This window comes from Petaurus breviceps, unplaced genomic scaffold, assembly GCF_028583685.1.
Source record: "Petaurus breviceps papuanus isolate PSGF00001 unplaced genomic scaffold, PetGlider_PUasm1.0 90700, whole genome shotgun sequence".
Lineage (NCBI taxonomy): Eukaryota > Metazoa > Chordata > Mammalia > Diprotodontia > Petauridae > Petaurus > Petaurus breviceps.
In genome coordinates this window covers 77,450-102,043 of record NW_027187315.1, presented here as the reverse complement: position 1 = coordinate 102,043, position 24,594 = coordinate 77,450, and the positions used below count along the sequence as shown (strand labels likewise).

At 41.3% G+C, this 24,594-nt stretch overlaps 2 protein-coding genes and 1 long non-coding RNA gene across 3 annotated transcripts in view; all 3 read left to right on the top strand.

Annotated features, from left to right (window-relative positions):
* The window catches only part of LOC138144395 (uncharacterized), a 37,771-nt gene extending 13,397 nt beyond the window's left edge, over window positions 1-24,374 (top strand). Inside the window, exon 2 of the long non-coding RNA XR_011163934.1 lies at window positions 24,166-24,374. This is a non-coding gene — a long non-coding RNA (uncharacterized lncRNA). The remainder of the gene's footprint in view (window positions 1-24,165) is intronic.
* On the top strand, window positions 5,639-6,243 carry LOC138144393 (keratin-associated protein 19-3-like). Its single transcript, XM_069065678.1, has one exon. The coding sequence runs from the start codon at window positions 5,688-5,690 to the stop codon at window positions 5,913-5,915; it is 228 nt and encodes a 75-aa protein (XP_068921779.1). The 5' UTR covers window positions 5,639-5,687; the 3' UTR covers window positions 5,916-6,243.
* Window positions 13,980-18,812, top strand: LOC138144390 (keratin-associated protein 19-3-like). The gene is made up of 2 exons (XM_069065677.1): window positions 13,980-14,205; window positions 18,713-18,812. The coding sequence occupies exons 1-2, from the start codon at window positions 14,027-14,029 to the stop codon at window positions 18,810-18,812; spliced, it is 279 nt and encodes a 92-aa protein (XP_068921778.1). The 5' UTR covers window positions 13,980-14,026.
* Window positions 24,375-24,594: the final 220 nt, after the last annotated feature.

Genomic DNA, 24,594 nt, shown 5'->3' with positions numbered 1-24,594 from the left:
GTCAAAAATGCCTATATGCAAAGCCTCAAAGAGAAATACAAATGTGTCTCAGGTTCTGAAAATTCTCCTGAAAGAGCTAAATAGCCCATTTTAAAAATCAAATAAGAGAGGTAGAAGAAAAATTGGGAAATGAAGGAATGCCACAGTAGCAACTCAACTCCAATCTGAAACTTGTGTGATTCTGTCACTTGTGTCCCAAGAATCACTTATTCAGAGATAGGATTTCATCATCTGCCAAAGAATCAGAAGACCAGTCTGTCAAGTGTAATGGAAGGAGGACAATGACATCTGAGAGAGGGCTGCTATGAAGCCTTGACTGAACAATAGCCACATTAACCACATAGACTTTGGAACACTATAATTATTTCTAATTGCAAGAATGAGAACCTGGCAGAGCCTTCTCTGAGAAGCTGCAAATTAAGAGAAAATACCCTTAATGAGCTGGAGAGACTGTTCTCTTGGAACAAATAATGATAAGAATGTGATTTTTCTCTGCAAACTTATTAATAGAAAATATGCACTTCTGCTATAGATCTGCCACACCTCCTTCTGAAAGTGTCTAAAAGTCATTATGCAGTTGGTGTCATACACACTCATGCAACCTGCCCTTGACATCCACCTAGATTTGTGAATACAGATACTATGTGCAATACTACTATCCTATCCTATCCTATCCTATCCTATCCTATCCTATCCTATCCTATCCTATCCTATCCTATCCTATCCTATCCTATCCTATACTATACTATACTATACTATACTATACTATACTATACTATACTATACTATACTATACTATACTATACTATACGATACTATGTCTGCAATACTAATGCGGCTACTAGGAGGGCCTGGGCTATGGCTGCAGATGTGTAGCTTCCATAGCCTAGGCTATGATTTTGATGACTGAGGCTATGTAAGCCTAGGCTATAATGTCAATGGGTATGGCTGCTGCCACCTTTCTTGCTGTGGAATGTATTATTTCTATGGCTGCTACTGAAAAAACACTTGTTTCTGGCCTCTTACAGAAATCTTGTGCCTCCCTGCTTTGGGCTAATTCCATGACATTGTATAAACATCACTTTGCCTGCCTCTGTGGCTGGGTAGTAGGAGAGAGATCCCACAATAGGACCTTGTAATCCCTAAGGAGTATAGAGGGCAGTGAAGTGGCAGGCACTGAGAAGTAAAAGGACCTGTCCTTCTGGTAAATGATGAAGAATCTAATCTTTCAGAGGATGCCAGGTGGCGCAGTGAGTAAGAGCGCCGGCCCCAGCATCGGGAGACCCAGGATAGGTTCCATCCTCAGATACTTGGCACCTACACAAAATAACTGGCTGTGTAACCTTGAGCAAGTTACTTAACCCCAATTGCTTTTTTTTAAATCTCATCTTTCATGAAGAGACAGACACTCCAAACAACTGTTCATTTCCAAGTACGTTTGCTCAACTCTGATACACCATAGCTGATGTATCTGTTACAATGTTCTAATATACCTGTATCACCCTCTTATCAAAAGTGTTTTCACCTCTCTTCCTTCACCTCCCAATACTTGGGTTTCAGTTTCACATCAGGAAGAAATTTTTCAGCTTAATCTACTCTAATGTATCATTGCAGAAGATTTGTTACCCAATTTACCTTTTGCAATGAAATACCTCTTCAGATTTCTATTGAAAAAATGTTTCCTTGTTAAATGTCTTTCTAAAATTTCATTTCAACAGCACTTACATTTTAGTACTTCATAATATCTAACTCCAATTTTACAAAAGGTAGGGAATCTGTCCATCTAAGCTGTGGCCCTCCTCACATGCTCTCTGTGGGCAGGATTTTTATCTTAAGTCCATATGTCAGGGTTTCATGTTCACGGTCCAAGACCTCCAGATCCAAGGTTCCCCTGATGACTTTCAGAATTAGACTTCACCTCTTCTTCTTCTAGCTGTCTTCCACCACTTTATTATTACCAAGCAATTTGGACAGCCAAAATTTTGGCACACCACATAGAATTCAAGAGAATGATATGCAAAGTCTAAAGGTTGGCACGGAAACTTTCCTGTTGGGTGGATGTCATCTCCTGCAGCCACCTGCACTTTTGATCCAAGTCTGCCCTGGAGCTAAGGCCCATACTTTTATTGGGGATGTGGACTTGTTCTTGTAAGGGAGTCCTGAAAAAAATCACTCAAACACCTGGACTTTTTTTTTTTTGGCAGTTTCATGTGCTGTCGCCTTTTTTATTACAATACATTTTGGAGATGCTTGTTTTATTCCATAAATTAAAAATTAAGTAAATAAAAATTAGTGAAAGAATATTTAGTCCAATGCTTATTTGTAGATGAGGAAACTGATGTCCAGAGGGGAAATGACTTGCCCAGTATCACATACGTTATAAACTGCTTTGAACTGATTTAAACCTAGTCTTTTGCCTCTAAATCCAGTCCTCTTTTCACTGTACTTCACTGTCCCTCATTTTATCTATTTTATTTAATTTTTTATTAATTTGTTTTTTTACTTTTAGTTTACAAGATTAAGTTCCACAATTCCTTGAGTTTCAAATTTTCTCTCTCTCCCTCCCACTCCCCCAGCCCCATGGCGGCATACAATCAAGTATAGGATCTGCAAATACTTTCACATTAGACATTAGTCAGATTATAAAAAAGGATTGCATCAGATGGAATGAACAATGGGAAAGAGGAAACAAAACCAAGCAAGAAAAAGAGTAGGTAGTTTGCTTCTATCTGGATTCAAACTCAGTTCTTTCTCTTAATGTAAATATCTCTCTCCATCATGAGTCTTTTGGGGTTGACTTATAACCCTGCATTGCTGAGAAGAGTCCAGTCTATCAAAGTTGGTCATCACACATACATTGTGTCTGTAAAAATTTCTCCTAGTTCTACTCTTCTCACTCAGCATCAGTTCGTATAAGCCTCTCCAGGTAAATATGAAGTCCATTTGCTCCTTGTTTCTTATAGAACAATAGTATTCCATTACATGCATATACCACAACTTGTTCAACCATTCCCCAATTGAAGGGCACCTCCTTAATTTCCAATTCTTTGACACCACAAAAAGAGCTGCTCTAAATATCTTTGTACCTATGAGTCTTCCTCCCACCTCTACGATCTCTTTGGGATACAACTCTACCATGTTTCCCCGATAAAAAGACCTATCCCGAAAATAAGCCCTCCCCTTACTGTGTAAGATTCCTCTAAAATAAGCCCTCCCCCGAAAATAAGCCCTATTGAGATTGCTACTGTAGTGAAGGTGATCCCCTGCGCTACACGCTACATTACGGTACCCTCTGTATGCACCGTCCCCCCCCCCCCCGGTGAACCGCACGCCGCGCTCCGAGCTGCATCCAATCAGAGCTGCAGCAGTGAGCGCGTCATCCTGTTCTTCCCCAGTGATTTGCTTATTGCATAAAGGTACATTTTTTTGTTCACATTTACCTGTTTATTAAAATTGCTGTCTATGTTCATTAAAATAAGCCCTCCCCTGAAAATAAGCCCTCTGGTGTTTTTCTGTCCAAAAAAAAAAATAAGACAGTGTCTTATTATTGGGGAAACATGGTAGAAGAGGTATAGCTGGGTATGAAATTATTCATAGCCCTTTGGGCATAATTCCAGATTGCTCTCCAGAATGGTTGGATCAGTTCACAACTCCACCAGCAATGCATTAGTGTTCCAATTTTTCCACATCCTCTCCAGCATTTGTCATTTTCCTGTTTTGTCATCTTAGCCAATCTGACTGGTGAGATGTGGTACCTCAACACCTGGACTTTCTTATCAACTCAAATTCCCAGAGAAATAGGGCATCTTCTTTGCTTCTCCAAAACTGGCACTGAGGAGTTTACATTCCTGAGCTCCATAAGCCAACAATGCTCCTATAATCACATCCCTCAGACAGGTTCTCAGGAAAAAAAGTCAGAGTTTAACACTCTACCCAGCATATAATGGATTCTTTAAAAATTATTGTTAATTTAACTTTTGTTTCAAACAGTGAAGAAAACAATACAAGTGCCACTACAAATGGATCTTATTCTGCCTGCTGTTTTTTAACTTAAAATGAATTTCTATTACTACATATGACTCTTAGGCATTATTGTCCATTCATAAAAAGCCTGTTAACTTCTATGAATCCAATCTCTTTTCTACAGAAATTCCCTTAGCAACCTCATTTATTGAAATTGAATATTCCTCCCAAAACACATCTCCAAATGATTCATCAATCCTTTGCCAGGAGACGTAGCATGGAAGTTATTTCAGTGGAAACTAATCCTTCAGGAAGATAATTATTTCTCTCTTGCACACCTCTCATTGGGCAAAGAATGTTTTCTTTAGCGATGTCAAAATTCAGTTTCTGATGGGAAATTGCCACCTCTAGATCCAAAATCTCCTACCTGGGGAAAATCAAAATAGATCTGGTACTTATTCTATGTGATGGCCACTAAAATTCCTTAAGAGAGCTAGCACTACCTCCCCTGAGTATCCTCTAAGCCCAAGACCCCCAGTTCCTTCAAATGAATGTCCAAGGGCCTGAATTGAAAGCCCTTTTACTGCCAGGTCTTTACTTCTCCAGAGTACTCCAGCTTAGCCAAAAACCAGCCATGCCCTGGGAAGTACAGGTTACAAATGAATCATTAGTTCTATTTTCTTGAGAGCTAGTTCCTTGAGCCCCTCTTTATGTAATCTCAAGGGCACAGTAGGATTTCTGGTGGTCATGTGACATCCTATTGAGGTTGCTTATCCTTTAGAGTAGATTTGTAAAAGGATTGGGAGCTGGTAAGAGAAATGAGATACCTATTGATGCCCCAACTATCTTGAAATCATTCTTCTCATAGTCAATTTAAGTCTCTCTGAGATGCTTCACAACTAGAAAGCCTGCCTTCTCTTCTCTCCATTATATTGTCTCAGTCAATGGCCTCATTTGCCATGGACTCAATTCCCTTCTCTCTGAAACTCACTAAACCATCTCTAGGTTCAGCCCAGTATTTCCCAAAAATTATTTTGTTCAATTGGCTGCCTAAATATGCTTTGATCTAAAAATTCTATATCCTTCCTAAACTCATATTATCAGTACTTCTACAATTAAAATGTTGATGGATGTACTACGATCCTGGGTTGCCTACTCAGGAACTTTCCCAGCTCTCCTTTCATTTTATTTGTTTGATTGCACAATTCCATATAGTTGTGACTCACCACCATCTCAACTCCAGTCTGAAATGAGTATGGTTCTCTCCTTCAATCTCAAAAAGCTCATATTAAAAGAGACAAAATACCATAGCCTGTGAAAAAAATCAGAAGGATAGGATGATAAACAAACTGGAAGGAGGACAATGCCACCTGGGAAATGGCTGTCATGAAACTAGGGTAGGGCACCAGCCACATTAACCACATAGGCTTTGGCAACACTATAATCATTTCTCATTACATGAATGAGATTCTGTCAGAGTCTTCTCAGAGAAACAGCAAATTGAGAGAAAATAACCTTAATAAGCTAGAGTAATTATTTTCATGGAATAAAAAATGAAAAGAATGTGATAATGCCTTTGCAATTTCATTAATGTGAGTTATGCAGTTCTGAAATAGATCTGCCACACCTCCAACTGGACATATATAAAAGTCCCCAAGCAGATGGTGCCATACACACTCACAACTTCTCATTGACATCAACCCAAATCCGTGAATCCTGACACAATGAGCTACTGTAAGGGCAGCTATTATGGAGGCCTGGGCTATGGCTATGGCTCTGGTTATGGCTGTGGATGTGGCACCTTCCGTGGCCTAGGCTATGGCTATGGTGGCTATGGCTTTGGAGGCCTTGGCTGTGGTGGTTATGGCTATGGAGGCCTGGGCTATGGTGGCTATGGTTATGGCTGCTACCGCCCATCTTGTGGAAGGTATTCTTCCTGTGGTTTCTACTAAAAAACCATCTGCTCCTACAGTGTCATGGAATCCTTGTCTGACTGCTTGGAGTAATTTAATGGCCTAGTAAGGCCCTCTAAATCCATCTGCCTCTATTGTTGGGTAATATGGAAGAGAGTCTTGGAATTTATATGAGGAACTCAGAGCAGTGAAGTGGGAGGGACTGAGAAGCAGCAAGACCTGTCCTAGAAAATGATGCAGAATCTCACCAGTCATTAAGGAGACCTCTCCCCCAACAACTCATTTCCCACAAGTTTGTTCCAATCTCACCATGGCTGGCATGTATGTTACAATGTTCTAATAAACTTGTTTTACTGGCATAACAAAACTGTTTTCACCTCTTTTCCTTAACCTCCCCATGCTTGGGTTTCAGCCTTGCACTGTGAAGAGATTTTCAATTTTGACCTGTGTTGGAAAAGATTTATTTTCCAATTCATCTTTTGCAATGAAGGGACACATCTTCAGATTTCTATTTAAGAAACATATTATTTTCTTGTTAAATGTCTTTTAAAAAAATTACTTCTGCAGTACTTGAATTTTAGTACTTCCCAATGTCCCACCTCCACTTTGTTGAAGGTAAGGCATTTATACCTATAAGCTATTTTCCTTTTCCCACTTTCTTTGTGCACATGGATAAGGTTTTTATCTTCAAGGTTTCAAAAAGATTGACATGTTCAGGGTCTCATGTTCCTGGTTTATGACCTCCAGATCCAAGGTGTCCCTGGTTATTGCTAGAATTTAGACTATCCTGTGCCTATCTGTCTTTGCCATTTTTTAATCATCAAGCAGTTGGAAGTTTTGAAGCACAGCACAAGTCAAAGACATAACATAAAGACTACAGAAGGGAACCATGCACAAAGTCTCAAAATTGTCATAGAAACTTTACCTTTCGGTGTTTGGCATCTCCTCCAGCCTCCTGTACTGTTTATCCAACTCACAACATTGCCCTCAAACTGAGGCCTATCTTTCTACAGAAGTAGACTCATTGCTGCATGGGTGTCCTGTAAATCAAACACCTGAACTCTCTAAGCTACTCAACTACCAGGGAAAGAGACTGTCTGCTTTGCTGCTCCACAACAGGCCTTGGGGCTTTTGGATTCCTCAGCTCCATATACCAACACACATCCCTTTTAATTCTGTTGCTCAGAGGGGTTCTTAGGAAGAAAGTCAGAGCCCAGCACTCTACCTAGCATGTAGTAGGTTACAGATGGACACCACTTCCATTTTCTTGAGGGCTAGTTCCTTAAATTCCTCTTTATGCAATCTCAAGGTCATAATGGGATTTCTGGTGGCCATGTGACATCCTATTGGGGTTGTTTTTCCTTTAGAGTAAAATTCAAAAAGGTTTGGAAGCTGAAAGAAGAGAGGAGAAATCTATTATTGCCCCAAATGCCTTGAGCTCATTTTTTCTTCTGGTCAATTGAAATCTTTATCAAATTTTCCATAGTCAAAAAAGTTATAACCTGTCTTCCCTTCTCTCCACTACATCCTGTCAGTTGGTGACCTCTTCATCTGCCATGGCCACAGTTCCCTTCTTATTGGAACTCATTTTCTGAAATGAGTTCTGCCACAGAATTCAGAAATGAATTCTGAAATGGATCTGCCACACCTCCTGTTGGACAGGTATAAAAGTTGCCATGCAGATGGTACCATACACACTCACAACTTCTCATTGACAGCAACCCAAATCCCAGAATCCTGACACAATGAGCTACTCTAAGGGCAGCTATTGTGGAGGCCTGGGCTATGGATATGGCTCTGGTTATGGCTGTGGATGTGGCAGCTTTTGTGGCCTAGGCTATGGGATGGTGGCTATGGCTTTGGAGGCCTGAGTTGTGATGGTTATGGCTATGGAAGCCTGGGCTATGGTGGCTATGGCTATGGCTGCTACTGCCCATCTTGTGGAAGGTATTCTCCCTGTGGATTCTATTGAATCTCCATCTCCAGATCCAGTCCAAATCTCCCTTGAAATAACATGTCTAACTCGTATCTATGCTCTGAATGCAGGATCCTACCTAAACTCATATTATCAGGAATTCTACATTTAAAAAGTCCATGGCTTTGCTGCAGTCACTGAAGCCTAATTAGATTCCTTGATTGCTGTCTTTTCACTGTCTTTAAAAGGCCTGAGCTCAGTTTCCTGAACCCCTCTTCAAAAACAACCGAGCTTTCCAGGGTACTGAGTAAGGTCTTCATGACCTAAACTAATGAATGGCCTCTTCTGAATCTTCCTTCTTCTTGACCTCCCTTCAGTTTTTGACACCACCGACCAACTGGTGCTCCTGGGTATTTGATACTGTTCTTCTGATTTGACTATTTCCTCCTGGTCAACCTTAGCTGGCCCACTGTCATGGCATCTCATGCCCACTCTCTCTGGCTAAACCTCAAAGTTGTGTCTCGTCTCTTTTCTTTCCACTATATTTCCCTCCAGGTTTGAAAGAGTAGTTCCTCCTTAGGTTTCAAGGAGGATCTCTTCCACTAACTACCACATCTCTAGACTCAGACCTGACTCTCTTCTGAGCTCCTGTCCCACATCATGAACTGCCTGATTAGAAAATTTCAAGGTGATGCCCCTTAAACATCTAAAGCCCCCAAGTTTAGAACAGATCTCATTTGGCCTTTTCAAAAATACCTTACCTTTTTCCATAGGTATATGAGGTGTTCAGGGAAGATTAGCACCTCTAGTATGAGGGTTTACTGAGCTCTTTTAAGCACTGTTCATCCACCTTTGCTGTCTATCTATCACTGAGCCATCACCCGTGGCTCCAAGAAATTGTATCTTTCACAGCAGTTGCACCTAGGTAAAAGCATCTTGGAGATGGGCTAAACCAGGTTGAGGGTAACTATGGTGAGATATCTACCCCAAGCATGTGAAGACTCAGAATGGATAGAAAAGAACAATTTGTTCCAACAGCCATGAATGTGTCTGAAATAGTGTGGAGTGCTTAGAGATTGGTCATACGTGGAAGATCCCAAGGTCATCCACTGCATCTGAGGCCATCGCCAGTCATTTGGACTTTTGTCTTGCCACTTGTAATGGGAATGTAAATTTTAAAGATCTTCCCTGCCCCTAGGCTAAAGTGCACCAGGAGCCTGGGGTGGGAGGCTTGTTTTTCAGTAGATACTTTTTGATTGGCCAGTGGGTCCAAAAGGTTGTTACATTCTCTGAGCCAGGAGAAGGCTATATAAGTCCTGATGTGAGGCTTTGTTTGGGGGCTCACTTTGAGAAGTGTTCTGTGATTTGATATGGATTCTGGGAAGCCGTTGTCCAGAGCCCCCCGGCTTTGAAAAACCCAGATGTTGAAACGCAGATGTTGATTTGGAATGGATGTAATGGTTGGACAGTTTGGAAAGCTGTCTACTTGATCTGTTTCTGTCTTGATACTTCTGCCTGTATACTTTGAAGTTCAGGGTGCTGACCTTTTTCCCCTGAATGAGGTAAATGATATATGTTTGACTGATTAAAGTAAACTTGTTAACCCATTTTGAGTTGCTTTCCTTCAACAAAGCAGATCCAAGAACCTGTGGTGGCAGCAAACCCTGAGGACGCTTGGGGTGCTTGCTGCTACACACTGGACTTTGATGACTCTGGGAGTGAGAGAGAAGCTTATGATTTTGTATTAAATCTGCCTTATAAATCCAGTTCAGGCCCAAGTCAAGACATCATCCAGTGATATCATTGGTCCTATTGGGAAAGGAAGAATGAACAACAACAGCAGCAACAACCTATTTCCAACTTCTTTACTCCTTTCCAGAACATCAATATCAAGTCAAGAATTTAGGTTCACAGACTCAGGGAAGTCCTTGTCCCCTCACTATCATCACACCTATCTGATCAATTGATAAAAATTATCTTTTCTACTTTCAAAATATCTCTGGCATCCAAACGCTGCTCTCCACTCACACAATGCCCACCTTAGATCAGATCCTCACAACACCTTTCTACAACAGTCCTTCATTGGCCTCCCTGCCTCAGTTTTCTTCCTTCTCCACTCAGCTTCCCAAAGCATTTTCCTAAAGTGTTATTCTGATTTCTCTACCTCTTTCACCTGTAGGTGCCCAGCAAGGCACCAATTATCTTACAACCTCCAGTTGCTTCCGTTTCTATGCTGATCTAAATAGACACCTCCTTCCAGACATTTCTCCCTCTTCATGAACTGGCCCCTTTCTACTTTTCTAGTCTTTATACACTTTATTATCTTCACCATACTTCATGCCTTTAGCTAGAACAATACATTTCATGTTTTTTCTGTTTGCCTTTGCACTAGTTGGCTTTTCAACCTCCCCAGAATCCTCTTTCCATTCCACCCCTCCCATCTGACTTTCCCCGGTCCCTTAGAATCTCAGTTTTAATCCCACCTGTTCCAAGTTTCCCCTGTTAGCTTGTGGCTTTGCCTTTGAAATATTCTCCCTACAACTCTCTGTGTTTATTACGGGTGCCTTGCTGTTTTCATATTCTCACTGACCTTAGAACTTTAGAGAAGCCTGACAAAAAGGAACTTTGTTGACATTTTTTGAATCTGTAGCTCTGAGCACAATGGCTGGCACAGTGTAAACAATGGAGAACTGGTTTGGGCATGGATTGATTTTGGAATGGTTGATTGATTGAATTATTCCATACAGTTATGCCCCAAGACTCTCTCAACTCCAACCTGAAACTAGTGTGATTCTGTCTCTTGAGTCTCAACAAGCACTTATTAAAAGAGACAGAATTTCATAGGCTTTCTCACGAATCAGAAGACTTGACTGACAAGCCTAATGGAAGGAGAACAATGCCACCTGGGAGAGAGCTGCCATAAAGCCTGAGTTGGGCATCAGACACATTAACCACATAAGCTTTGGCAACACTATCATCATTTCTCATTATAAGAATGAAATCCTAGCAAAGCCTTCTCAGAGAAATAGCAATTTGAGAGAAAACGCCCTTAATAAGCTAGAGTAATTGTTTTCATGCAAAAAAATGAAAAGAATGTGATAATGCCTTTGCAATTTCATTAATGTGAGTTATGCAATTCTGAAATGGATCTGCCACACCTTCTGTTGGACAGGTATAAAAGTTGCCATGTAGATGGTACCATACACACTCACAACTTCTCATTGACAGCAACCCAAATCCCTGAATCCTGACACAATGAGCCACTGTAAGGGCAGCTATTATGGAGGCCTGGGCTATGGCTATGGCTCCGGTTGTGGCTGTGGATGTGGTAGCTTCCGTGGTCTAGGCTATGGCTATGGTGGCTATGGCTTTAGAAGCCTGGGTTGTGGTGGTTATGGCTATGGCTGCTACCGCCCATCTTGTGGAAGGTATTCTTCCTGTGGATTCTATTGAAAAAAACACTTCCTTCTGAACTGCCATGGAATCCTTGTGTTTAGAGCTAATTCCACAGCATGAAGGATATCATTGTATCTGCCTCTACTGCTGGGTGGCATGAAAGAACTGGTACAAGAAGGACTTGGTCCTATTGGAACACTATAGCAGTGAAATGGCAGGGTCTGAGAAGCAGCAGGAAGCATCCTTCTGGGAAATGATGCAGAATCTCACCTGTCATGACCAGGACTCCTCCAAAAACTCATTTCCAGCAAGTTTGCCCAAATCTTACATGCCACAGCTGAGGTGCCTGTTACAATGTTCTAATAAAACTTCTTTCAGTGTCTTAGCAAAATCAGTTTCATGTCTCCTTCTTGACCTCACTGTGATTGGGTTTCAGCCTCCCATTATGAAGAAATTTTCAATTTTGACCTATGCTTGTATGTAATTGCAGACAATTTATTCTCAAATTCATCTTTTGCAATGAAGAGATATTACTCCAGATTTCTACTGAAAAAAATATATTCTTTTCTTCTTATATGTCTTAATTTCTATAGGACTTCAGTTTTAGAATTCCATAATGTTCAGCCCCCAACTAGCTGTTTCCATTTTCCAGTGTTCTCGGTGCACACAGAGAGAGATTTCATCTTTAAGGTTTCAAAAAGATCAACATGTTCAAGGTCTCATGTTCATGTTTTATGACCTTCAGATCCAAGGTGTCCTTAATGACGGCCAGAATTTGACTTAGTCTATCACTTTGTCTACTTGTTTTCCACCATTTTCTTTTCAACAAACAATTAGAAGTTTTGTAGCATGGCACAAGTCAATGACAGAACATAAAGTCTACAGAAGGGAACCATACACCAAGTCTCAAAATTGTCATGGAAACTTTACTTTTTGGTGTTTGGCATCTCCTCCAGCCACCTGTACTGTTTACCCAACTCACAACACTGCCCTCAAATTGAAGCCTATCTATCTACAGGGCAAGTAGACTCATTGCTATATGGGTGTCCTACAAATCAAACACCTGAACCCTCTAAGTAACTCAATTACCAGGGAAAGAGACCATCTGCTTTGCTGCTCCACAACAGGCCTTGGGGCCTTTGGATTCCTCAGCTCCATATCCCAACACACATCACTTGTAATTCTGTTGCTCAGAGGGGTTCTTGGGAAGAAAGTCAGAGCCCAGCACTCTACCTGGTTCATAGTAGGTGCTTAATAAATATTTATTGATTGAATTTGTGTTTTGGACAGTGGAGAAAACAGTAAAAGTGCCATTACCAACAGATCCCATCCCTTTTATTTTTTAAAATTTATAATGAATTGCTAAATTAAATGCAAAAATAAAATAAAATAAATTTCTATTACTATATATTGCTCCAAATCTTTCTCCATTTGCAAAAAAAACTATTTGTTCCTATGGATACATTAGCTTCTTGACAGAAATGCCCTTAGCAGTGTCATTTCACTCACTTCTCAAAACACATTTCCAAATGATTTGCCAATCTTTTGCCAGGAGACATTCTGTGGAGGTCCCTTCTTTAAAAAAAAATAATAATAATGCTTCAGGAATTAAATAATTTCTCTCTTGGACACCTCTCATTAGAGTCATATTTCGTTTCTCTTTAGGAAAGTTGAAAATTAGCTTTTGAGGAGAAAACAGTAACTCTGGATCCATGTTCCCCCACCTGAGAACAAACATGATATATCTAGTACCTACACCTCATAGTGGCATTTAAAACACATTAAGAGAGGTACCACTACCCCTGAGTGACCTCTAAACTCAAGACTCCCAGTTCCTTCAAGTGAATATACTAGGGCTTAAATTGAAGACCTGGTCTAGAACTCAATGGATACTTTTCAGCTCAGTGGAAGATCATCCATGCACTGAGCAGTGCATGTCATTTCTGCTTTCCTTTGTGCTTACTGGCTGTTGACTCTGCCCAGAATTCTCTCCTCTTTCTGCCCTTCCCCTCTGACTTTCCTCAGTTCAGTAGAGTCTCAGCTCTAATCCCAACTATGGCACATTACCTTACCCCTTCTCTGGATGGCTTGTACCTTTAGCTTTTGCCTCTGTGATCTTCTATCAATTCTCCATGTTTGTGGCAAGTGCCCTGGTATTTTCATGTTCTCATTAACCTTAGAGCCTTGTCCAGAGGACAGGGACTCCATTGACATGTCTTTGTATTCCCAGCATTGAGTACTAGAGCTAGCACAGGACAAATACTAGGAATGTGATTTGTTTTTCAGGTGCTTTTGGAATGATTGATTGACTGACCCATATTCCATACAGTTGTACCCTACCACCATTTCAACTCCAATATGAAATTTGCCTGAATTGTTCTGTCATTTGTGTGTCAAGAAACACTTATTGAAAGAGACAGGATTCCATAGCCTGTCTAAAGAACCAGAAGACCATGCTGATAAGTGTAATGGAAAGAGAACATTGGCATCTGGGAGAGGGCTGCTGTGTAAGTCTGGGTAGGGCACAAACCACATTAACCACATAGGCTTTGGTAGCACTATAATCATTTTTTATTATAAGAAGGAGACTCTTGCAGAGCCTTCTCAGAGAAAAAGCAAATCAAGAAAAAAAAACCCTTAATGAGCTGGAGAAACTGTTCTCAAGAAACAAGCAATGATATGATTTTGCCCTGGTAATTTGGTTAATGAGAATTATGCAATTCAGAAATGTCTGCCACATCACCTACTGGATGTGTATAAAAATCCTTCTATAGATGGTGCTGTACACACTCATACAATCTACCTTCAACATCCATCCAAATCTGTGAATCCTGACACAATGAGCTACTATGGTAGCTACTATGGAGACCTGGGCTATGGTTATGGCTCTGGTTATGGCTGTGGTTGTGGCACCTTCCGTGGCCTAGGCTGTGGCTATGGTGGCTATGGCTATGGAGGCCTGGGCTGTGGTGGCTATGGCTATGGAGGCCTGGGCTATGGTGGCTATGGCTATGGCTGCTGCCACCCATCTTGCTATGGAAGGTATTACTCCTCTGGCTTCTACTGAAAAACCATTTGCTCCATAGCTGTCTTGAAATCCTTGTCCCTCGTTGCTTTGGGCTAATTCGATGGCATTATAAGGACATCACATTCCACCTTCCTCTGCAGCTGGGTGACCTAGGAGAGATGCCACAAGAAGGTCTTAGAATCCCTATGGAGCACTGAGAGCAGGCAAGTGACAGGGATTGAGAAGCGGCAGGACCTCTCCTTCTGGGAAATGATGCAGTATCTCACTTGTCAAGTGAGAGATTCTCCCAACCACAGCTGGGCTGTCTTTATAATAAACTTGTTGCTTTGGCTTAACAAACTGTTTTCACCTCTCCTCCTTGAAGTTCCTGTACTTCAGTTTCAATCTCGCATAGTGAAGAGATTGCTGCTATATATATATATATATATATATATATATATATATATATATATATATATATGTATACAGAGAGAGAGATATTAAATATCTTTCTAAAATTTGAGTTCTTTTGTTGTTGTTGTCCAGTTGTTCCAGTCATACCCAACTCTTTGAAACTTTATTTGGGGTTTTCTTGGAAGAGATACTGGAATGGTTTGCCATTTCCTTTTCTAGATCATTCTGCAGTTGAGGAATGGAGGCAAACAGGGTTAAGCAACTTGCCTAAGGTCACACAAGCTAGTTAGTGTCTGAGGCCAGATTTTAGCTCAGGAAGATGAGGCTTCCTGACCCCTGGCCTTGCACTCTATCCATTGCACCACCTGGTTGCCCTGTAAAATTTTAGTTCTACAATATTTAAATTTCAGTACTTTAGCCCAGGATCCATTTTATTAAAGCCATGGAATTTGTCCCTATTAACTATGGCCCTTTTCCTACATTCTGAACACACATGGAGAGGGCTTTTTTCCCCAGGGTTTCTCAAAGATCCACATATTCATTGTCTCATGCTCATGCTTCATCGCCTCCAAATCAAAAACATCACTGATGACTGTTAGAATATGGCTTAGCCCATTCCTTCTATAGCTTTCTTCTGCTACTTTGTTATCATCAACCAGTTTGAAGTTTTGGAGCAAGGCAAAAGTGAGCGGCACACCATAAAATGTGTGTTACATACTGGGGTCACTCATCAGGTCTGCAGGTTGTCAAGGTTGTCGTGGGATCTCACTCTTCATGTGGGTCCCCTCTTCTCCAGCAACCCATACAACCTATCCCAAGCACGACATTTCCCTTGAGCTGAGGCCCACCCTTCCATTGTGGAAGTGAACTCATTGTTGCAAAGGCATCCTGCAAATCACCCCAAAACCTGAACTCTCTAATCAACTCAAATTCCCAGGAAAGAGTATCCTACTTTACTGACCCACAAACTGTGTCAAGGCCTTTGGATTCCTCAGCTCTGTTGACCAACATACTTCCTGGTATTAAGTCCCTCGGTTCATGAGGAAAAAAGTCAGAGCTTACCACTCTATCTGGCACATAGTAAGTGCTAAATAAATGTTTATTGATTGAACTTGTTTTTCAGACAATGGAGGAAACATTATAATTGCTACTACCAATGGATTTTATCCCTCTCATTCTATTTGTTAGCTTAAAATAAATTACCCTTACTATATATTACTGCTAGACACTATTCTACATTCACAAAAAGCAAGTATGTTGCTAAGAATTCAATGACTTTTTACAGAAATACCCTCAGTAGACTGACTTCATTTAATTCCTCTCAAATGATTCATCAATCCTTTGACAGGAAATATCTGATGGAGGTCATTTCAATGGAAACATCCTTCTAGAAGAATATCAATTATCTCTTGGATAGCTCTCAGAGGGAAAAGAATATTTCATTCTCTTTAGCAAAGTTGAAAATCAGTTTATAGGGGTAAAAGAGCACCTCTAGATCCAAACTCTCCAACCCAGAACAAACTAAATACATCTAATACATACATTAATGGTGGCCATTAAAAAACAAAACAAAACTTAATAGCCCTCCAGATCATGACACTGAGCAGTGCAGGTTACAGATGGGCCATCACCTCCATTTTCCTGAATTGTTGTCCCTTATGCTCCTCTTCATGAAATCTCAAGGTCACAGTAAGATATACGACTGTCATATGACATCCTATTGGACTTCCTTATCCTTTAGAGTACAGTTGTGGAAGATTTAGAAGCTGGAAAGGAGATATGGCACCTATTGCTGCCAAAACCACTTTGACCTCAATTTTGTTCTGATCAGCTAAAGTCTCTCTGAGATGCTCCACAACCAGAGAACTACAATCTGCCTTCTCTTTTCTCTACTCATTTGTATCATTCATTGACCTCACCTACCATAGACTCAGTTATTTTCTCTCAGGCACTCAATACCTTATCTCTAGTTTCAGTCAGCATTTGCATTTCCTCTGAATTCAATTGTCCAGCTGGTTGTCTGCCTCTGACCAGTATGCATGATGTTGCCCAGCCTCTCATTATCAGCACTTGTCACCAGTATCTAAAAAGTACCCTACCTGCTCTCCTTTCACTGTCTTTGAAAGCCCTGGACATCTGGTTCCTGACCCTAACATTCAAAAGAAGTTGTTCTCTCCAAAGTGCCCAGTGATGTTTTCATTGCCCAAACTAATATATTCTTCTGAATCTTCCTTTCTTCTTGACTTCCCTTTGGCTTTTGACAGTTCTGGCTAACTGGAGATCCTGAGTGTGCTTTATACTGTTCTTCCTGCCTGACTCTTCCTTCTTGCTTGTTTTAACAAGTTCATCAGCATGTTATGTCATTATCATTTACTCTGACACAACCTCAAGGTTGTCTTTTTTTTCTTTCCTCTCCACTATGCTATATCCAGGAGCAAGAGAGTAGACCCTCCTTACAGTCCAGGACTTCAGAGACCTTCTCTCTGCTGCTCCCTGCCATATCTGCTGCTCCAACCCTGCATCTCTTCTGAGTTCCAGTCACACATCATGAACTGTCAATGTACACAATTTCAACTCAATGCTCCCTAGACATCCCAAATCCCCCAAGTCTAGAACATAGCTCCTCACCCTATTTCTTCAAAAGAAGCCTACCTCTCTACTACTTTAATAGCACCATCCCCCACTGCTACCAGGAGCTCAGGTTCAGACCCTCAGAAACATATTTAAAATTTCTCTGTCATTTCATCTATCCAGCCAGTTGGCAAAACTTGTCCTTTCTACTTGACCCACATCCCTGGAATACTTACCTTCTTTCTACTCATACATTTTCCATTCTAGATCAGGGTCTCACAATGTCCCTCTGCAAAGACCTTGTGACCTCCCTACCTCAATCCTCTTCCCAGCACAATCCATCCTCCACTCACCTGCCCAAATGATTTTCCTAAAATATTCATCTTACTCCTCACCCCTCTCCAGCATTCAAAATCCCCAGGCCTCTCACATATTATCTGGAAAATTATCATTGCCTCCTGTTCTGTGCTGGTACAGATCAATCCTGTTGTCTGGCATTCCATCCTCTTCATAAACTGGCCTCTTCCTTTTCCAATCTTGGTATAGTTTATTCCTTCTTCACATTTTATAGTCTATCCCTCAAAAGCTTTCCCAAAAATTATAAACTGCATGTCCCTTTTCCTTGTCTTTGCACTGGCTTGCTATCCAAACTGCCCAGATTGTTCTCCTCTCTCTTCCTTTCCCCTCTGATTTTCCCTGCTCCCTTTGAGTCTCAGCTCTAATACTACCTGTAACAAGTGCTATTACCATTTTTACATCTGTGATCTTCTCCCATCAACTCTCCATGTTTGTGGCAATTCTCACTGACTTTGAATTTTAGAGCTGCCCAGGGTCAGGGACTCTGTTAACGCTTCTTTGCATCTCCTGAACTGAACACAGTTGTTGGCACATTGCAAACACTGGAGAAGTTCTTGGGGTGCTTTCAGAATGGTAGTTTGATTTACCTATTCCATAAATTGGTGCTTAACCATCATCTCAATTCCAATATGAAACTTTTGGGATTTTGTTAATTTGGTCTCCAGCAGGATTGATCAAAAGAGACAAGAGTCTACAGCCTACCTAAGGAGTCAAGAGGCCAAGGTGACAATCATAATGGAAGAACAATGCCACCCAGGAGATGACTGTTATGAAGTCTGGGTAGGGTTCCAGTACCATAAACTATATAGGTTTTGATAACGCTATAATCATTTCTCATTAGAGGAACAAGATCATGGCAGAGTCTTCTCAGAGAAATAACAGAGAGAAAACACCTTTAATGGGCTGGATGAATTGTTCTTAGGGAACAAAAAATGAAAAGAATGTGATGTTTCCCAGACAAGTTTATTAATCAGAAATGTGCATTTCTGCTGAGAATCTACCAGGTCTCCTGCTGGATGTGTCTAAAAGTCCTGTGCAGATCATACTATACACACTCACACAACCTACCCTTGACATCCATCCAACTAAATTAATCCTGACAGGAGGAGCTACTATAACAGCTGCTACTGGATCCTGGGGTATGGATATGGCTTTGGTTATGGCTATGGATGCCTTTGGTGGTTATGGCTATGGAGGCCTGGGCTATGGTGGCTATGACTATGGCTACTGCCACACATCTTGCTATGGAAGGTTTTATTCCTATGGCTTCTACTAGAAACTGTTTGCTCCATATCTATCATGAAATACTTGCTTCCACCATGCTCTGGGCTAATTCTGAGGCTTTGCAAAAACATCAAATTTCATCAGCCTATATGGCTGGGTGGAACAGGAGAGTTACCATAAGAGGATTTGGGAATCCCTGTGGAGCGCCCAGAGCAGCCAAGCAGCATGAAATGATAAGCAACATAACTTTTCCCCCTGGAAAATGTTGCCAAATCTCTCCTTTCTTGAGGGAGATTCCCCCAATAACAACTCATTTCCAGCAAGTTTGCTCAGCTATGATTTAACCTAGATGAAGTATGTTAAGATGTTTTAATAAACTTGTTCCACAGGTTTAGCAAAACTGTTTTCCCCACTCCTCCTTGATCTCACTGGACTTAGGTCCGAGCCTCATACTGTGAGGAGACGTTCGATTTTGACCTACTATTCTGCATCATTGCAGATTGATTCTCCAGTTCTTCTTTTGGAATGAAGTGACAGTCTTCTATTATGAATAATGTTAAAAAAAAGTTTTAGTGCTTCATGATATCCAGGTTCCAACTGTACCAATGGCACTTCTCTGTATAACCCATGACATCTCTCTCACATTGTATGCTCATACTGATAGGGTTTTTATGTCCAAGGTTTCTCAAAGATTCACACGTTCATCTTCTCATACTCACAGTTCATCACTTCCAGATCCAAGTTGTCCCTAATGACTCTCAGAATGTGGGCTAGCCCATTGGCTATTTGTCTTCCACCACTTTGTTATCACTCACCAGTCTGAGGTTATGGAGAATTATATAAATAAATGGCATACCACAAAGACTACAGCAGAGTCACATACCAAGCCTGAAGGTTGTGATGAACTCATGCCCTTCTCATGGAGCCCATCTCCTCCATCCAATACACCTCACAACATTGTCCTTGAGTTGAGGCCCTTCCATCCTTTAGGGAAGAAGACTAATTTCTTTTTTGCTTTTTGGAGGGCAATTGGGGTTAAGTGACTTGCCCAAGGTCACACAGCTAGTAAGTGTTAAGTGTCTGAGGCCAAATCTGAACTCAGGTCCTCCTGACTCCAGGGCCAGCACTCTATTCACTGCACCACCTAGCTGCCCCAAGAAGATTGATTTTTAAAGAATGTCTCTCAAATCCCTCAAACACCTGAACTTACTAATTATTTCAAAATCCCAGGAAAAGAGAACATCAGCTTTACTGCTCCACAGACTGGCTTTGGACTTTTGGCCCCCAAAATCATGTCCTTCAAGTAGGTCCTTGGGAAGAAAGCCTGAGCTTAGCACTCTACCTGGTAAATAGTAGGAACTTAATAAATGTTTACTGATTGAAATGCTGTTAATTAAAATGTTTCAGGCAAAGGAGGAAACACTACAATAGCTACTACAAACACATTGTATACCTCCTGCAGCTTCTCTTAAAATGAATGACTATATATACTGCTTTTAGCCCTTATTCTCCATTCACAAAAATCATGTATGTTTCTGTGGATCCAATGGCTTTTCAAGGGAAATGCCTTCAGTAGGCTCATGCCATTTAACTCCTCCCAAAAACATATCTCCAAATTATTCATCAATCCTTTGCCAGGAGACATCCTATGAAAGACTTCTTAGTGGAAACTAATCCTTCAAGGAAAAGGTAATCTCTCCCTTTCATGGCTCTTGGTGGGAAAGAAATAATTCATTCTCTGTAGCAAAGTTGAAAATAAATTTATGAGGGAAAAGGATATCTATCGATCCAACTTCTCCCACATGGAAACAATTACAATTTATCTAGTAGCTGTACTTAATGGTAGCCATTTTAAAACTCTAAGAGAATTGACTGGTACAATCCCGAGTGTCCTGCAAGCCCAAGAGCCCCAGTATCTTCAAAGGAGTGTCATAAGCCCTGATATGGAAGCTCTTCTTCCAAATGGGCTGTAATCCTCTAGCTGGTCTACAACTCAACTGAAGACCAGTCATGCACTGAGCAGTGCACATTACAATTGGACCATCACCTCTATTTTTCTGAAATCTAGTTTCTTATGCTCTTCTTCTTTTAATCTCAAGGTTACAGTGGAATGTCTGACTGTCATCTAGCACCCTATTAAGATTACTTATACTTTAGAGTGACATTGTGAGAAATTTAGAAGCTGGAAAGGAGATGTGATGTCTTTTGCTGTCCCAGCCGTTTTGACCTCATTTTCATATGATCAGTTAAAATCTTTATGAGACACTCCACAACGAGAAAACTACAGCCTGACTTCTTTTCTCTCTACTACACTCTCAGTAACATCCTCATCTGTCACAGGTTCACTTGCCTTCTCTCTGACACTCACTACCACATCTCAAATTCCAGAACAGCATTTCACTGAACTCACTTGTCCAGCTGCCTGTCTTCCTGTGCCCAAAATGCATGAGCCTACCCAAATTTTAACTAGCAGCACTTCCAAGGACTTCCACAATTTAAAAGTCCATGACTGCAGTGCGATCAATGGAGCATACTCAGACTCATTCCCTGCACTCTTTTCACTGTCTTTGAAAATCCAAGAAGTCAGATTCATGACCCTAACATTCTTCTCTTTCCTCTCTACTAAGCTCTTTCTTATGGTGAGGGAATGGACCTTCCTAACCATTCAAGGCTTCGGTGTGCCTCTCTCTTTCTGTCTCTGTCTTTGTCTCTCTCTCTCTCTCTCTGTATCTCTCTCTCTCTCTCTCTCTCTCTCTCTCTCTCTCTCTCTCTCTCTCTCTCTGTATCTCTCTCTCTCTTTATCTCTCTTCCTATCTCTCTCTCTCTCTCTGTTTCTCTCTACTCCCTACTGCCCCCCACTCACTGCCACATCTCCAGATAGGGGCAAAAATCTCTCCTGAACTCCAGTTCCACAACATGAACTGAATGGACAATTTCAACTTCATGTCCCCTTGTATCAGCAATGCCATATTCACAATGCCTATGGAGATTACAGATATGCTGATATAATTATCCATCACAAAATACATCATACTTGCCATATGGGAGAATAAACTAGAAAATTTATTAAGATACCAAAAGACTGAGTCCCAAAACCAGAAAGTGAAAGCCATCAGAGTAGTTATGACATTGGCACAGGTAGATAAAGTAGAAAGCACCCACATTTTCAAGCCTTTAAAACAGAACAGGCTACCTCAGGCAAAGGTCCTCCTCTCCCCACTCACAGCAACCACCCAGCGTCCGGGAAGCGCGCTCCCAGCAGCTCCGGCCCTCAGTCCTCAGCAGGAGACTTAGCAGAAATTCTGGCTAACTCAAAAAGGGCTTTGCGCTGCCGCTGCCTCTGCTGCTGCTGCCGCCGTGACCACCGCCGCCAGCTACCACAGGAACTCCAGCTTGTCTTCCACTTCCTCTTGCTCCGCCCCTTCCTGCTACATCAGCAAGTCCAATGGGGCATGGAAGATCTTTAAATCCCATAACCCTTACACCCCTACACATCTCAAAAAACCCAACTCTACAACAGATCTCCTCATCCTGCCTCTTCAAAAGCAATCTATCTATTCAAAACTATCTATCTATCTATCTATCTATCTGTCTGTCTGTCTGTCTGTCTGTCTGTCTGTCTGTCTATCTATCTATCTATCTATCTATCTGTCTGTCTATTAAAAATCTATCTATTCTACAGCTTTCAGGAGAACTGCCATCAAGTTGGGGAAAAGGTCCACAGACTCAGGGAAGATCTTTGACCCCTCTGTATCATCACACCTATCCAGGCAGTGGGCAAAACTTTCTCTCTTCTCAAAGTCTCTGGAATCCAAATGCTTCTTTCTACTCATACAGTTCTCACATTAGATCAAGCTTCATTGCCTGCCCTCTCTGCAGGATTCTTGGATTTATCTCCCTACCTCAATTTTCTTCCCACCCAGATCCATCCTCTGATCTCCTGATCAAGGGATTGTCCTAAAACATTTTTCTGACACCTCTCCCACTTTAACTACCTCAAAACCCAAATCACTGCACCAATAATCCTGTAAACTCTTCATTCTTTGTACTGGTTTAAGTAGAAGCACTCTATGTTGCATTTCACCCTCTTCATCAGCTAATCTTTTCCAACATTTCCAGTTCTCAGTACACTTAATTCTCTTCCCCACACTTTATGGTCCTGCCCAATGTAGCTTACCTACTTTTGTTCAGACAATACACTTCATGTCCCTTCTACTTGACTTTGCACTGGCTGGCTCTCTACCCTGCCAAGAATCCTCTCCTGTCTCTTCCTGTCACCTCTGACATTCCCTGGTCCAAGAGAGTCTCAAGTCTAATCGAATTTATGGCACATGGCCTTACACCATTGTTACAGGGGCTTGTGCCTTTGCCTCTGAGGTCTTCTCCCATCAATTCCCCATGTTTGTGGAAGGTGCCTTTTTGTTTTTATGCTGTCACTGTCCTTTCAACTTTAGAGCTGCTTGAGCAAAGGGACTCTGGTGACATTTCTTTGTATCCCCAGCTCTGAGGAAAATGACTGATAAACATTGTAAGGCAGTTAGTGCTTTTGGAATGGTTGTTTGATACACTAATTCCATACATTTGCCCCCACAATTATCTCAACTCCAGTCTGAAACTTGCTGTCACTTCCATTCTCAAATATCTCTAATTAAAAGAGAATTCAAAAGCATGCCTAAAGAATCAAAAGGTCAGGGCATCACGCTGTGAAACAAGGACAATGTCACAATGAACCCAGGAGAGGGCTTCCATGAATACTGGGTAGAGTGTAAGTCATATTTGTCACATAAGATTTGGCAACATTATAATAATTTCTCATGACAGGCATGAGATCCTTGTTGGAGTCTTCATAGAGAAATAGCATATCAAGAAAAAACACCCTTAATGAGCTGGAGAAATTCTTCTCAGGCAACAAACAATGACAAGAATGTGATTCTGCCCAGGCAAGTTCATTAATGGGAATTATGCAGTTGTGTAATGAAGCTGTCACACCTCCTGCTGGAAGTATATAAAAGTCACAGTGCAGATGGTGCCATACATACTCGTGCAGACTAAACACTGACATCCATTCAAATCCATTGAATCCTGACACAATGTGCAACTACGGAAGTTACTATGGGGGCCTGGGCTATGGCTATGGCTCTGGTTATGGCTGTGGATGTGGCAGCTTCCGTGGTCTAGGCTGGGGCTATGGTGGCTATGGCTATGGAGGCCTGGGCTGTGGCGGCTATGGCTATGGCTGCCGCCGCCCATCATGCTATGGAAGGTATTATTCTTCTAGCTTCTATTGAAAAACCACCTGCTCCTACCAAGTCATGGAATCCTTGTCTGACCCAACTTGGCATAATTCCATGGCATTATAAGGGCCTCACATTCCATATGCCTCTAACAGCTGGGTAGCAAAGGAGAGGTTGGAATCCCTATAGAGCACTCAGGGTAGTGAAATGGCAGGGACTGAGAATCAGCAGGACCCATCCTTCTGGGAAATGATGCAGAATCTCACCTGTCATAAGGGATACCACCCCCTCATTTCCAGCAAGTTTGTTCAGCTCTGATATACCACAGATGAAATATCTGTGTGGTTTTCTAATAAACTTGTTTGACTGTCTTAGCAAAACTGTTTTTGCCTTTCTTTCTTGAAGTCCTTGTATTTGGGTTTCAGCCTCACACCATGAAAAGATCTTCAGTCATCTATGATTGTATGTGTCATTGCAGAAAATAATCTCCAATTCATCTTTGGCAATGAAGTGATAACTCTCTAGATTTCTGTTCAAAAAATATTTATTTCTTTGCTAAATCCCTTTCTCAAATTTCACTTCTGCAGTACTTAAATTTAG

Excerpts from the sequence above, each read along its gene's own strand:
- LOC138144393 (XM_069065678.1), top strand. The coding sequence starts at position 5,688 with ATGAGCTACTGTAAGGGCAGCTATTATGGAGGCCTGGGCTATGGCTAT.
- LOC138144390 (XM_069065677.1), top strand. The coding sequence starts at position 14,027 with ATGAGCTACTATGGTAGCTACTATGGAGACCTGGGCTATGGTTATGGC. Across the intron at positions 14,206-18,712 it reads GGTGGCTATGGCTATGGCTG|TGGTGGTTATGGCTATGGAG; the intron begins CTGCCACCCATC and ends TATGGATGCCTT.